The sequence below is a fragment of the Caretta caretta genome, chromosome 1, assembly GCF_965140235.1.
Source record: "Caretta caretta isolate rCarCar2 chromosome 1, rCarCar1.hap1, whole genome shotgun sequence".
NCBI classification, from domain to species: domain Eukaryota; kingdom Metazoa; phylum Chordata; order Testudines; family Cheloniidae; genus Caretta; species Caretta caretta.
Genome location: NC_134206.1, coordinates 119020376 through 119035913, shown reverse-complemented (window position 1 = coordinate 119035913; position 15538 = coordinate 119020376). Strand labels below are relative to the sequence as shown.

The following is a 15538-nucleotide window of genomic DNA, read 5'->3' as shown; positions in this document are numbered from 1 at the left end:
TAACTTTGCTAAACACAAAAAATAATGGCCTTAATAAAGACCCTAGATTTATGGCTTATTACAACAATCTGGAACCCACTAACCCCCTTTTTTTGTCCTATGACTGCAGGGGTATTAATGGGCCTTTTCACCTTGAATGGTCTCTTAGAATATATGTTAACTATGTATGCTAAACAGTTTGTTCCATCTTGTGTTTAGCTGTGATACTCTGGTTACATTTTGCAGTCCTGAAAAAGCGCTTTGTGTAGCTCAAACCATGTCTCCTTCACCAGCCGAAGTTGATCCAATAAAAGATCTTACCTCACTCACCTTGTCTTACTTCTGTCCACCTGAAGGGTGAAATTCATGACCACCATGAACATGAGCTACCCCTCTAGCAGTGAGCAGAACAGCTGCAGGGCCCCCCAATAGTGCTGTGCCAGCCTCAGGGCTGAAGCAGTGGCCCTTGAACTCTGAGCACCATATGCAGAGGTGTGAAGAACTGGGTCTATGCAAATACAGAGCACACCCCATCCCCATTTGATCACAAACTCCTAGCCTAGTTGGAGATGGGATGTGCTATGTTCAGGGGATGCGGCATTCTTGGTGACTGCTCTGGAGCTACCCTTTCTGCAGCCCAAGCAGAACCGCAGTCCCACGGTAATGGGAGCCTTCCACAGCCCCTACACCGCTGGGCAAATGTCACATAAAATTAAGTGAAGTTGCAGTTGCAAATTGCTCCAGTGGATTTCAGGAGACTTTCACTCCCATTACAGAGAATTTTTAGTCCATTGTAATCTATTTCCACTGTGCTAATTTCCTTGGAATGCAGCAATTAACCTAGGAGGTGTAAATGGCTGCATTCCACTGGGATTATCATTTTTCTGCCTCTAGTTGAACAGAAGAGAAAAAAAAAAGGTCTTTACCCAAGGGAAGGCACACACAGAAAACCCAAACTCCCTGTCTGGCTACAAGTGCTCTTAGCGCTATTTGCTATTTACACTCATATGATGGACTCCTGCATTTTTTATGCTCCGTATTAATATAGTGTATGTTGCACTGATCTATTAGGCGCTGGATAGGTACCGGATATGTTGTGTAAACGTTTGTAAGACAAACATTCCTATTTACATTGGCATCTGAGTGAATTAAGGCAGAACTTCCTAGTGCGGGACTTGCTTTTATCCCAGGTTTTTGGGGTTTTTTTTCAGTTCTTAAAATTATTTGTAAAACATCTAATCTCTATACATACTCATCAGGGGGTGTAGTTTGATTATAAAAGTTCATTTGGGATTGAAACTTGGCATACACAAGATACAGCCTGGGAGGAAGTGTTGTTTTGTATTCATCATATATTGCTCAGATGCATTCAGCATATGAACATAGAATATTTGTTACATAGAATATCAGGGTTGGAAGGGACCTCAGGAGGTCATCTAGTCCAACCCCCTGCTCAAAGCAGGACCAATCCCCAATTTTTTCCCCAGATCCCTAAATGGCCCCCTCAAGGATTGAACTTACAACCCTGGGTTTAGCAGGCCAATGCTCAAACCACTGAACAGTTATGAATGTATGAGAATAAGGCACAAGATATGACTATATTTTAAATGAGTGCCTTGACAAGAAGACAGCATGGTGAAGTGGTAAGGCTATTAGACTGTGTGAAAAGAGACACAGCTCTATTCCCAGCTCAACCACAGATCTTGTGTATGACTGTAGGTATGTCACTTTGCCCTTGTTTATCCTCTCACTCTTTATCTGTCTTCCCTATTTAGACTGCAAACTCTTTTGGACAGAGTATATCTTATGTTTGCACACACTGTGTTATTTCATACATATTACAGTAGTGCCTAGCCCCATTGTGCAAGTGTGATACAAATAATAAATATTAATAATTGTCCTGTAAAAAGCAACCCCAAACATATAGCTTTTCAAAAGGACCACTTCCTACACTGACATTGTGACCAATTAGAGCTGGTCAAAACCAGGGAAGCATGTTTCTTGAAAATTGTTGAAAGAAACATTTTGTTTGTTTCTTCAACATGTTTCATGATATTTTTCATTTTTTGAAACTTTTTCTGTTTTTTTTTAAATGTGTTTTGGTGGGGGAAAACCTACTCACTTTCTTTATTTACACACACACACACTTTTTCCCCAGTAGAAAGAGTGTGTGTGTGTGTGTGTATACACACAAATAGATAGATAGATAGATAGATAGATAGATAGATAGATAATATGTGAGAGAAAGTGGAATTTTCCCAACCCCCCCCCCCTTATAATTTTTGTTTAGGAATTTTGTCAAAACATGAACGTTTCACCAAAATTCAAGTTTTCCTGCAAAATTTTTTGCTTTAGTCAAAATGTCATTTTTCATCTAAAAAACTTTAGCAAAATTTTGACTGACTCTACTTCCAACCCTTTAAAAAAAGCTATAAGTTAGAATAGGAAAGACTGAAACAAATAGGAAAGTGACTACTCAGTCTCTCCATAAATAAGTCTGTACTCCGGTGCTTATCTGAAAAATTGTAGTTTCAATTTAATGAATGTTAGTAATAGTTATAAATCTGTGTGGATGGATATGGAAGGGATGTGGTGATCTATCAGGATCACGCCTTTAGAAGGAACTCCCCATATATCCTTCCTAACAGCATCCTAGGTCCTTTCTCCAAGGGAGGGATTTAAGTCCATGCTTAAGTCCTGGCCTACATTAGAAAATGTTACCAGCATAGTTATGTTGGTTAGAGCTGTGAAAAAAAAATCACACCCCTAAATTGATATAGTTATGCTGGCAAAAGCCCTGGTGTAAACTCAGTTATACTAGCATAAAAGTGCTTTGTGGCATAATTTATTCTGTCTGGTGACCTGGTGGCAGACATGATGGTAAAACTCGCACGTTCGGTCCTCTCGGTTTTCAGCTGGCAGTTGTTGTCAGACAGGTTGGTGCTATTGTCCCCCTCTCCACATCCCCAAAGTCTTTTCTTTTAAGGCACCACAAAAGGAATGATCAGTTTACTAGCACATCCTCTTGTTATTTAGTCCCCCAATTTCTGACACGCCAATTTTGGTACATTGATTTCTCATCCCACACGTCTCTTGTTCACTTGACATGATCATATAAAACAGTCCTTGAGTTCTATTCATGATGCTGGGGGCTTAGGCAAACTCTAGGCTATATATCGAGTAAGAGTCTGTCAGGCTTAATACCGGTTGAACATTATTACAATTAAGTTGCAAAAATTGCAGTAAAAACTGTATTGTTTTTCGTATCTGTACATTTGTGCTACATAACTTTCATGTGGCTGGGACAGACCCCATGACAACAAGAGCCATTAATCATTGCTGAGTTTCGCTGATAGAGATGGTTACACCCCTTAAGGGAGAGAGTGATCAGCTAATACCCAGTAAAAAGCAACATGTCCAGAGGAAACTCCTTGTTTCTCAATACAACAGGTAGGAACCAGTTTATGGGACAATGGAGAAGGGGCCACTCCCACCCAAGGATGAGTTACAAAGGATTACATCATGGACCCTCCTCCCCCTTACCGTTGAATCCATGAGCCCTAGGGTCAGAACAGTCACATGGCCGGGTTTTCGGATAAAAGCTGCCTACTGAAAGGAAATAAGGTTATTGTTACCAGACTGGATCCTAAGAGATGAGGACTTTGCCAGGTAAAGGACCCAGAGCTGTCACAGCCGGGATAAGCCTCAGAAGCTGAACCTATAAGATTTTGTGGCTTTGAAGTTTTATGAGATAATAAGCTAAGTTTATGTCTTTATCTGTATTCTTAGCATTGAGCAAATCTCTCTTGCTTCGTTTTCATTTAATTTATAAAGCCTACAAAAGTTTATTTTAGGATCAGACTGAGCACTGCCTGGGTGGGTAAAGGAGAGAGATCTAAGGAGGAACTGACCTGTGGTATGAATCTGGTCCTTTTGGAACAGAGGAAGTTGGATTTTCTGGGATGTCATGGTAAAAGGTCCTACTATCACAGGCTCCACTTACTTGGTGTCAAGAGAGAGTGGAGATCCCAAGGGGACTGTTTAAACTCTGTATTGAGGCTGGCAAAAGCCTAGGGGGTTAATAAGCAATGTGGTTAGCTGCCATGTCTAAGGAGCTTGACCCACAGCTGGCACTGGATTAACTTGACTCTTACTGAACAGTCTGCCCTTAAGTGGAGCCCACGATCTTGAGATACAATATCAACAGGCTTTTTTGTTTGGATTAATTTAGTCTTTTCTGTCTCCTTTTGCACCTTCTCCCATCAGCATTTATTGTTACAGGTCAGAGTCCATGCTTTACCCTGAACTTCTACACTGCTATTTTTACCCCCTTAGCATGAACCCAAGTTAGTTGACCCAGGCTCTGAGACTTGCTGCTGCGGGTCCTTTTTTGCAGTGTAGACATACCTATGAACTTTCACTCACTTTTTGCAATCAAGCACACAATTAAGACAAATTTGTAGCCCCAATTATTACAACTTCACTCTGTTTCTCTCTGTCCCTCCCTCCATGAATTGTCCTCACTCACTGACCCCCAATTAATCCTATTTCCTCTCCTCTATCTTCCTAGTTCAGCCTTGCTTTCTGTCCTCTACACATAGTTGGGCTCAATTCCTCCCTTATTCTCTGGCTCCGTTTATCTGTCTACCTCCCCTCATGGTTTTTCTCCCCCTCAGACTGGGCCAGGTTCACTCCTGGTGTAGTCAAGTCAATGGAATTACACCAGGGATTAATTTGGATTGCTATGTATCTCTCTTACATTATGCCCCCCACACTAGGTTCTCCCTCTCTCCATTCCCATTCCATCCTATTCACACATTAGCTTTGCCTCCTGTGTGGAGCACTGCCCATGTAAAAACAAAATGAGGTAATAACCTTCATTTTTAGGTCCCTGAATAGAGGAGGGGCTTGTCTGATCTATTGGGCTGGTCTGCAATGGAAAAATCCATTGTGTTAGAACATGAACATTGTTAACTAACACAACATCAGTTATAACCTAGCACACAGTGTAAACAGGGACTGTCACATTTAACATCACATCACTGGTCAGCACTTGCAAGATGCCTGTAGGACTCAATGGACTTGGTTCTCCACCACCTTGCACCTCATATAGTTACCTTGCACATGGAGTGCAGGATGGGTGTAAACCACTACTACATCAGAATGGTAGCATTTTATACCCACTTGTAAAGGACTACACTCCCTTAAAATAGAAGAGACTGTTGTACACTCTGATTTAATAATCCCTGGAAAATATTTCTACTTGTGACACCCTGGAAAATAAAGTCTGCTTTTTCATTTAAAAGAATGGGAAATTTTATATAAGACAATTATTGTCTTGTCAGTTTTATTAAGGAGGCCATCACTTGCATCCATAGCTATTTCATGCCTAGGTTTTATGAAATTTTTAAAGTCTTATTAAAAAATTAATCAAAGAACTGCAGAATGATTGTAGTTTACTTTTCCTAGCAAACTTTCACTGAACTCTGATTCTGCAGTAGACAGGCCAGTTTGCATGTAACGATGAGAAGATGTTTGTGATGCAGCAGTAATGTATGTAGTACAGCCTGTTTGCATGAGAGCAGTTTTCCTATAAAGCCTCCTTTATACAGAGGGGGGCAATGCGGATTCCAGACTTCTCCATTCTGTGTTCTTGGAGCCTTGACTACTGGCTGAGGTCGCCTTGCAGAGAGCTTTGATTTGAGAGATATTGCTGCATAAATAAAAGCACAGCGTGACACGTATGACTGAGAAAACAAGGCCCATGCAAAGTGCTGATTGGCTCCCCTTGGAATGGGATACAACTTGTTACAAATACACCTCTCCAGTTTGGGCCAGTAGTCCACAGGCTGAGCATCCTCCCTGCCATCTGAAGTCTGATGTGAAATGCTCAGGTCCTGGGAAAACAACCAAAGTCTGTCCCCAGCTCGAAGGAACAGGTGGCTGAAAATGAAACAGCGCCCTTCTCCCTTCCCTTGGATCTTCGCTCTCTACTGCTTCTGTGCTCTACAGTTCACCCCAGGTAAGACCCGATCTCTCCCCATAACTGCCTCCTACGTACCTGATCGATGTGGATAAAGAATAGTCACTCGATCAGGGACTAATACAGAAAGCGTAACTCATTCCTCTCTCCCTCCCTCACACCCCCGGCTCTGCTTTGCAGTTGGGAGAAGCTAGGCTCGCTTCAGACTGGGAGAGCAGTTGTTCCAGACTGCCCTGAACCTGGTCTCTAACATCAAGCGCTTGTAAGGAGCTGAACGTGCAGGGCTGAAGGCGGCAGATAGTTTAAACAAAGGACATGGCTATCGGCGTCCTTCCTCCAAAACCAGCAGCAGCAAAAGACCGGAGCGGGTTTTTACGTTCTCGTTTGAAGTGGGCAGGGCAGGAGGGGGCTGGGTGGCATGCCCCTTACCAGGGAGAGACAGGAGATGCTTGATGAACGGGGGGGCACTGTTAGTAGGTGCACAATAGGTTCTTATAAAAGCGACTTGAACATGAGAAAGGGACTTTTCACTAAGCCCCGAGGGAATGGTGGGCAAAGAGGGAATGAATATAGCTCTGGGACCAGAGCCTCAGCTGGAGTACGCCCCAGCTCTGCGGAGCTGCCCCCATTGACACCAGCCGTCCGTGCCAGGGCTGGGCAAGAGGCGAAAGCGAGCAGGGAAAGTTTGGGGAAGAGAAGGCTGGGGACTGCCTCCTCCGCCGGCGCCTCTGTCCAGGGTGCTGAAGGGGGGGCACCTGCTCGGGTTGCGCGCCCGGGACCCCGCCGGTGTGGCCGGCCCAGAGGACCGGGGGACTCGGCCGCACAGCACATCCCGGGAGCGGGTCGGGGCGCCCGAGTGTGTGTGTACACTGCCGATAGGCGTGGGGGCTGCCCAGCCCGACATCTCGATCGGCAATGTCAGAGGCCGGGCCAGGCGAGGAGCGGGGGGTGTTGGGTTATTTTTGTGCTCTAGGGTTTCACATTGGAAGGATACTTTTTTTTTTTTTTGCTTTGTTGAAAAATATTTTTAAAGAGGACGAAGCTAAGCATCTCTGCTAAACCCGCTGGCTCAGTGTTTTAACCCTGGTCAGGTTTCATTTGTACCCGAGCTGTTGGCCGGTTATAGCTTCCTCGTGGTCTTGGAGAACCCGCTCCCTGAATTTGTACTGAGGTAGCTTTCAAATGCAGGGCACAGTCACCCCCTTCCAGTGGAGATTATATCTGTGAATGCTTTATCTCAATAGGGTTTCCTCAGCCTGTCTCCCGTTCTATGGATGCGCCAGAGGTTCCTAAAAGTGAGGTAGGAAACGTTTTCATTGCATGGCAGTCATAAACTGGAAGCATGTTCATAACAGGCGCACTGAAACGCGGCTGCATTACCATTAGGGGATGAGAAACCCCGAATAGGCTCCATCGTTTTCCGGTTAGTCAGTGGCTAAGGATGCATTATTAAAAACCCTTTGCTCCCATTCTAACAAAACACACACATACATATGCAGAGTGGAAGACTAATGGGGGTCAATTCAGGAGTGGGTCTAGGGGCTCACCTGTGCCTTTTGTAGGTCATTGGCTATGCTGCAATCCTCAGAGAGAAACAAGTTTGGTAGCACTTACATGGGTTTTACTAAGAGAATAAACAAGCAAATAGGACACTAAACAAATCTACTGCTGACTAATTTACTTACAATTTCCCTAAACTAATTGAAAATATAAGACAATGCAATGATCAAGTCTAAGTTACAGTTGAGGTTGAATTGATAAACCAATGAATTAACAGTAACATGAAATGCGGGAAAGTCCACTTGATCACCTCCCGGTTAGTGTATGTCCCTAAAGCAACCTTTTGCTGCCCATTTTAACAAAATATACACATTAAGAGTAAGATATCTGAGCCGGGAAAGGCCTTGATAGAATATTACTAAAGCTAAAGTTTCTCAGGCTAAAACACGGGTTTAAGTGTACAACTGACCTTAATGTCTAATCTTTATTTTTAAGCTGGCACTGTGTTTCAGTCAGTGGACAGAACTGTCTAATCAACCCCAGGTAAACTGATTTAACAATTTATTGAAGTGACTCTACTCTTCCAGGTACATTGGCTATTCCATAACAATTAAACTTAGTTCAAATTAAAATGATCTGAAAAGATAAAAAGAAATGTCTCTTCCCTCTCCTCCAAGGAGTTGAATACTCAGCTGTAATGAGGTAGGTGGTTCTGCTGGCTTATGTTCTATTTTCTCATGCAATCGAATTTCACTAAATGATACTATTTGTTTTGTATGCAGCATAGGATTATGCTGACATAATTAATATACTATCAACTTTTTCCTGATAGAAAATATAATGTAAAATATATCGAAAATATAATTTTTTATATCTGGTAGCTGCAGTAAGATTTACTCGGGAATAATGCCATTGGCTTCAGTGGAATTACTCCTGGTTTAAGCTGTTGTGAGATGAAAATCAGGCTTCTTACCTCAAAAGTCATGTACAAAACATACCATAAATGAATGTATGTTTAAAAAACTATTTTTCTTTTAGATCTCCAGTAAAGCAATGGATCTTTGTAACGCTATTTTTAGTAGCATGCAGATAGATGAGGTAAGGTCTAAAGATTTTCTTTCCTTGAAGAAAACTTTCCCAACATTTTGTCTAACCAAATAGAGTTTGACTATCATCATTATCTTTACTAGGAAAACAACGAGGACATATATAAAAGAGTAAGTATTTCTCCATCTTAGTAATATATGCATAACTTCAACTCTTAGATTTGATAAGACTATATACTAAAATTGCTCTTTTTATGCAGTTTTTATTTCACTACTCCAGAGTTCAAGAACCAACATATCCACTTAAAACCGGGGTCAGTATTTTAACATAATCATCACTTTTGCATAGCGTAAATGTGTGAACAAGATGCTTACTAAGTCTATGATTCAGCAATGTACTTACGCAGATGCCTAACTTTAAGCATGTGAGTAGACTCATTCATTTCAGTGGGGGTGTCTCACATGCTTAAGTACCTTATTCAATTATCTATAAAAGTTCAGGCCTGTGAGATACTGAGGCCCTCAACTTATGTTGATTACAGCCAACGTAAGGATCAGCTCCAAAGCCATTTTTTCCTAGTGCACTTTTTTGGTTAATGCTAGCTATTCAAGAGCTTTACTCACAAAAATTACATAGCTCTTTGAACCCTGTTTATATCTGAATTGCGTTAGTCAGAAAAGGATAAAATGCACCATGATTATCGAGTTTCAGACAATCAGTTTACTCAGATCACGTGCAATGACTTTAAAATAATTACAGGAAGTGTTTTGAAAAGGTGCTTCTCTATCTTTTCTATACTTGTCAGTTTCTTTAGCTTCTAATTCTGAGCACATTTGTTTGAAACATTTGAATAAAAAAGCAGTACAATATTTACATTGTATTCTAATTGTACAGCCCTCCCCCCAAACAAAAGCAAAACAAAATAAAATCCAAACAAACACCTTTTAGACCTTGACTGTGTAGTAAATATATTTAATACAATGTTAGCTAAACCACAAACCCGCAAAATGCTGATTAGGGGTTTTCCAAAGTCAGCTAGAAATTATGGGTGGAATCCTGATCCCATTGAAGTCAATGGTAGTTTTGCAGTTGACTTCAGTGGATCCAAGATTTCACCCTATCTGATCATTCTTGAGGCCTGGAAGATGACCCACATTGCAGCTTTCCAAGCGATGTAACTGACCTTTGCCACATAGCAGTTTGTGGCCAGGTTTCCAAAATGTGGTCTATTTGGGGCCTTATCAGAATCTATAAGAATGGCTCAGCACCAGGATTAGGTCCAGCTCTGAGGTGTGGAGGAGAGATTCTTGCAAACTCTAAACTTTTGTCCAGCTTCGCAGATCTATTATGATATGAATCTCCCTGTCTCTGGCCCACCTGAACTTTCCCCAACACCCTGGGAACTATGGGCTAAGTTCAGCCTTAGCATAAAATGCCATTTCTTATTGCATAGATCCTCCTTTTACATGGTCCTATGAATTTGTGGGGTATCATGTAGATTAGAGTTTGATTAAGGCATTAAGATTATATCTTAACGCAAGGGATGACATCTTTGCCCACTGAAGTCAATGGCAAAATGCCCAGGATTTCACCCAAAACGTGTAGCGTTTCTTAAAGTCACCTGAAAGAGCTGAGTAGAGAGTTTAGTTTCTCCCTCCAATTTTTGTGTAAACTTTACAGCTGGGGTTTTCAAAGGAGCCCAAGGGAGCACGCACATCTCATTGAATTTAGGTCCCTCTCTCGACTAGATTCCTTTGAAAAATTCAACATATGATTATTACAAAGCTCTGTCAAGAAGCTCATGTTTTGCAGTGATTCTGCACTAAAATTAATTAACTTGTATTATAAATAAGTCTGATTTTTGAAGCTGCAGGCTATCAAAAACTTTTAGTCAGTGACTATGTTTGAATGTTTTGTGTCTCATTGATCATCTTAATATAAAACTAGTGTTCACAATCTCTCTTTGTTGTAGTCTTCCCCTGTGCATCCTTTAATGCGCCTTGCTTCAAAGCTCTCTGAGAGAAGAATGAAAAGATTCCTTGATCCTGTATGCACTTGTTTCTTCCATAGTATTTTATGGCACTAAATGTTAATTTCAGTTGTTTTATAAATCATTGTCTTAATGTTTGAACCTTGAACATCTAACAAAGGAAAATCCCCTTGCTTTATATCCTGTCCCTAGCTCTCCTCTTTCCTTCTCTATTTTTTCCTTTTTTAAATTTACATTCCTTCCCTTTTCAACCTCTTCTTCCCCTTTCTTCCTCTCACTGTCTGTTCCCCATTTTCCGGCCCCTCTCCTCCTTTATTTTTACACCTTTGCTCTCATCTTCCATTTTACTTACTCATCTTTAAATCTTGTGCCTGATAATTAAATCCAATCACTGGTGCAGCTGCTGCTGTCACTGATCTCTGATGATGCTATTAAAAGGGTCTTTTCCATTTAAGGTCCAGTCAAAGCCAGTGGGGCTGTACAAGGGGTTGTCCTTGCAGATCAGATTGAAGAATCAGAGCCTTCATCAACACCGGGCTTGACCTTGCTGCTGCTAAAGTCAATGGCAAAACTTGCATTGACTTCAGTGGTGCAAGATTGGTCCCACAATGAGCTACCTTCTGAAAAATAAGTACAGCATGAGCTGAGTTTAGCAGCAGCAACCCAGACTGGATTTAAAATAAAATCAGTGGCAATCTTAATGATGGGGAACCAACCTCATTTCAACAAGGCAAGAAAAATCAATATTACTTTGAATCCTGGTGAATGCTGTTCCTTATGTTCCCTTCAGTTCAAGCACTGCATTGTTCTCAAGAGCATGAGTGTCTAATTTGAATTTCAGTGACAAGAATGTATTTACCTTGAAATCAGTTAAAGTAATACTTAAAATAAAGGCAGAAAATTTTAAGTTGCTTCTAGATTTCCTGTAACTATCTGATTTGTGTTTAAAATTCTCACTTCCAAAAAACAAATGGATTGGAGCGATGTACTTAACCTGTACTAGAGGATTATGAAAATCCCATGACCAGGCGGATATGTTAAAACTGATACGCGCTATCACCTTACAGGAATCACAAATTGCTGCTGCAGAGTTTATAAAGAAGGTACGTTAACTTAATTTCGATTTTTTTAAAAATCGGAGACCACAGTTGCTCTGAGCTAGCTCACAAGCTGCTTCTGAGAGATAATCAATCACTTCTAAACCGGCCTTCAAGCTATTTTCTAGAGCCCATGCAACATCATATTTAATTATGGTATTTTCATATATTTACATCAGACAAAATGGATGGTTCTTGACAATGCCCTCTGGGTGTTAATGTTTAATCGGTAGTTCAGGTGAAAGGGCACTGGGGACTATTAGTATCTAGTTATTTGCACACTGCTGAAAAGGCTCCTGCATTACTGATGACAACAGCTCTGACAATGACACAGAGACTTGTCAATATAGCCATACGATAGTTTACAAATATTTTATTAATGGGTTGTGTTTTATTTTACAGGATAGTGCTGGTACCATGGGACGGCCTTTTTTTCTTTTCAGGGTATCAGATTTGTCTTTTCCTTTTTACAATTTTGAATCATATACAATTTCATGTATCCATAGAAAACAATATAAACCTGTTTACATCTAAAAATTCTTGCCTGGTATTCTATAGACGCTGCCGTTTAAAGTCATTGCTTGAAAAGCTTAGGGAGTCAATGTGGTGCTGGGGTTAGAATAAAAGGTCTATACAACTGTGAAATCCTGGGCAGTAATGGATTAAAACTTTCTGTTGCACACGGGTGACCAGTAAAATGTTAGGCCTTGAGCTGTTCTACCTAGAGATAGGGTTGGGGCCAAGTGTTTATTTCCTATTAGACTGACTAGTGCACCGGCCCTAAATTCAGCAGAAAAACATAAGTGTTAGCAGTGCTCTGACTAAATGATCTGATTACCACACTCCGTGCACAACAGAGAAAAAAAATAGAAATTATGAAAATAATCTGTGGTTAATTTATTTCTCATTGTGACTATTGGATCTTTGCCCCAAGTAAGTATCTTGCTGATCCTGTTCTAACCCAGATTCAGCTAGTGACACACTATGTTGACCTGGGCAAAATATTTTTCACACGCCTCTAGCAACACAGCCAGAAAAATCAGTTAAAAAGAGGCCCTGACTATAACCTGGGCCCTAGTTTATCAGGATACTTAAAAATGTGCCTAGCTTCTAACCAGGTCAGTATTCCAAGTGATGCCAGTGGAATGACGCACATGATCAGAGTTAGGCATATGCTTATGTATCTTGTTGATTGGGGCCAAGTTGCTGCATGAAAAATTAATCAGATACTTCAGCTGTTGGTCCAGAGGCTGACTGAAGACGTTACAGGCTGTAGGAATTCACCCACCCCATAGATAAGCCCTATTTCCACTCAAGACCCATCACCCATGTGTGGTAAATTTGGAACAAGATTTTATGAGTTTCCTAAATGCACTATGGGAGTTATCCCTTGCTGCATTTACTTGTCTGACCTCAATATGATTATTTAATTACATTTTCAGCCTAGAAATGGAAGAACTATCGAAGACGGTGGTGAGTAGGCCTCTGAAAGGTGATTTTAAAAGGCTTCATTCTGTTTACTCAACAAATAATAATCTTTGACAGAGAAAGTGTTATTTAGAAATAATTTGTTACATGCCTAAGCCCCTTTACTGCTAACTGCTCTGCACAGGGACAGGTGTCTGTCTGCACAGAACCACTTGAAGGATCAGGGGGTCTTATATATATACTGTAAACAAGCTAATTAAGTTGAATTTTTTTTATAAAGTGGGCTCATTATAACTTTAATGCTCTGTCAAAGAGGTAGTTTGACTACTTCTTTGACAGAGCATTAAAGTTATAATGAGCCCACTTTATAAAAAACTTGGAAATACTGTTATTTACAGTACTGTTATTTACAAGTACAATACTATTCCAAACTTGGAAATACTGTTATTTACACAACACCCAAAAGCATGTGAGGCGCTCCACAGAGATAAATATAAAGACAAGATCTCGGTTCTGAAATGCTTATAATCCAGAACCACCTGACCCTACATCAGAACCCACTAACATGGATCCTTGCACTCATATGGAGTTCCATTGACATCAGGATTGGGATCTAATTTTAGATGAAAAACAACAAACAATAGGGGTGTGTGTGTGACGAAAGATAATGGGTTATAATAATATGTGCTCACTCAGCTTCAGTGTGTTCACATCTTGATTGTTCTATTAAAGTCATGATTAGGTTTTAATGGTAAATTAAGTAGATATTTGTCTATACAGGAAACCACGTGCTCTTTTCCCCTCCCCCATCCTCTCCCAACCCTTCTGAACTTTTCAAAAGAAAGGGTCACTATTTTCTGTTTGTGAATTATCTGCTTCCACTGCAAGGGATAAAGCTCGTGATAGGAAAGGATGGTGACTAGAATGACAGCAACAACAACAAAAAAATCTACAAAAATATATTTTTGATATTAAACCATTTAAGGAAGGAACAAGCCATGAATATGCTAGTGGTTCCCAAACTAGGGGTGCCACTTGTTCAGGGAAAGCCCCTGGCAGGCCGGGCCAGTTTTTACCTGCCACGTTTGCAGGTTTGGCCGATCACAGCTCCCACTGGCCGCAATTCACCACTCCAGGCCAATGGGGAGCTGCGGGAAGGGCAGCCAGCATGTCCCTCGGCCAATGGGAGCTGCGGGAAGCAGTGCAGGCCGAGGGACATGCTGGCTGCCCTTCCTGCAGCTCCCCATTGGCCTGAACAGAGAACCACGGCCACTGGGAGCTGTGATCGGCTGAACCTGCGGATACGGCAGGTAAACAAACCGGCCCGGCCCGCCAAGAGCTTTCCCTGAACAAGCAGTGCCCCTAGTTTGGGAACCACTGCACTAGCCGATCAATGGAGAGATGTGGAATGACCATGCCTAGAACTTTTTGGCAAAATAATTCTAACCATGGTTAGTGTAAAACATGTTGAAACACTCTGGGTGAAAGTCACCCTATGCCAGGGCCAACAGAAGTCTTATGGCAACAAATAAACCCCACTCAAGTGTTACTGTATGGACTAAAGTGTGCCTTACTGCTGTGCCTCCTTTAAGTTTTCACCCACTGGGCAGTGTGTCTTCTAAAGGGTCAGCTTAATGGGCTGCAAGATAAACACTATGCTCCCAGCCTTCAAGAAGAAGGCCTCCGAGACGGTGGTAGACCTTGGTGATGAAGGAAAAAAGTGTGTAGGGAGGAAGGATTCATAGTGTGAGTGAAAGACCTCACATGTTCAGATAAGCATCCTAGACTCTGGATAGTTATTCAAACTTTTTGAGGTTCATCAACTATTACTTGCAGGGGCTAAAATTTTGTGCCATTATATTTCTAGCTTTGGGATGGAATGACATACAGAACTGAATTTTTTCATCATTTAAGAGCTCATCACAAAGTATAGTCCTAATTTGTGCTAATTTCTTTCAGAATTCCATGGAATATGAAGCTCATGGGTTGACTTAACAGCTTGAAGACTTGATTTATACAAAGAAAAACAATCCTATTGTTTTTAAGTGACTCATTTGACTAGAGGCTACTGTTCCATAATAAATTTGCAGTCATTAATTATTTTGTACTTCTTTACATCTTTTCTTTGTCAAGTTACACACACTTGTGGTCACTGAGCAGTTATCAGCCTTCTTTATGTTACAGTCCTTTGTCTGGCTCCAAAATAGAGTTCTTTATTTACAGGAACCAAATCAAATTTATTAAGGTAATACAATGAAGAACCATTCTCAAAATGTTTCCTCTATCATCTTTTTATGTAGATGACCTCTGTTAGAATTATACATGATCAACATGCCCTTTTTATGACTATGCAGTGTGTTTTGTTTAGGATTTGAGGTACACATTGCTCTACCGCAAATTGCACAGCACAACATCACTTTCATAACTGAATTATCTTCTCCAAAACAAGAACAAAAGGCAGATCATGATAACTGATAGGTTCAAATCATCTACTTTGAGTGTCACTAATCAACG

General features: G+C 41.0%; 1 protein-coding gene across 4 annotated transcripts; it reads left to right on the top strand.

The window, feature by feature from the left end:
- Positions 1-5779: 5779 nt before the first annotated feature.
- Positions 5780-15102, top strand: NMS (neuromedin S). 4 transcript variants are annotated; one of them, XM_048834524.2, is made up of 11 exons: positions 5780-6001; positions 7207-7262; positions 7958-8005; positions 8501-8560; positions 8653-8679; positions 8769-8822; positions 10482-10556; positions 11567-11602; positions 11999-12040; positions 13039-13069; positions 14984-15102. In XM_048834524.2, the coding sequence occupies exons 1-11, from the start codon at positions 5866-5868 to the stop codon at positions 14998-15000; spliced, it is 582 nt and encodes a 193-aa protein (XP_048690481.1). In that variant the 5' UTR covers positions 5780-5865; the 3' UTR covers positions 15001-15102. The 4 variants fall into 4 exon arrangements, with proteins under 4 accessions (XP_048690481.1, XP_048690578.1, XP_048690623.1 ...); XM_048834621.2 differs by having other exon boundaries at positions 13039-13088; XM_048834742.2 differs by lacking the exon at positions 5780-6001 and adding an exon at positions 6159-6224.
- Positions 15103-15538: the final 436 nt, after the last annotated feature.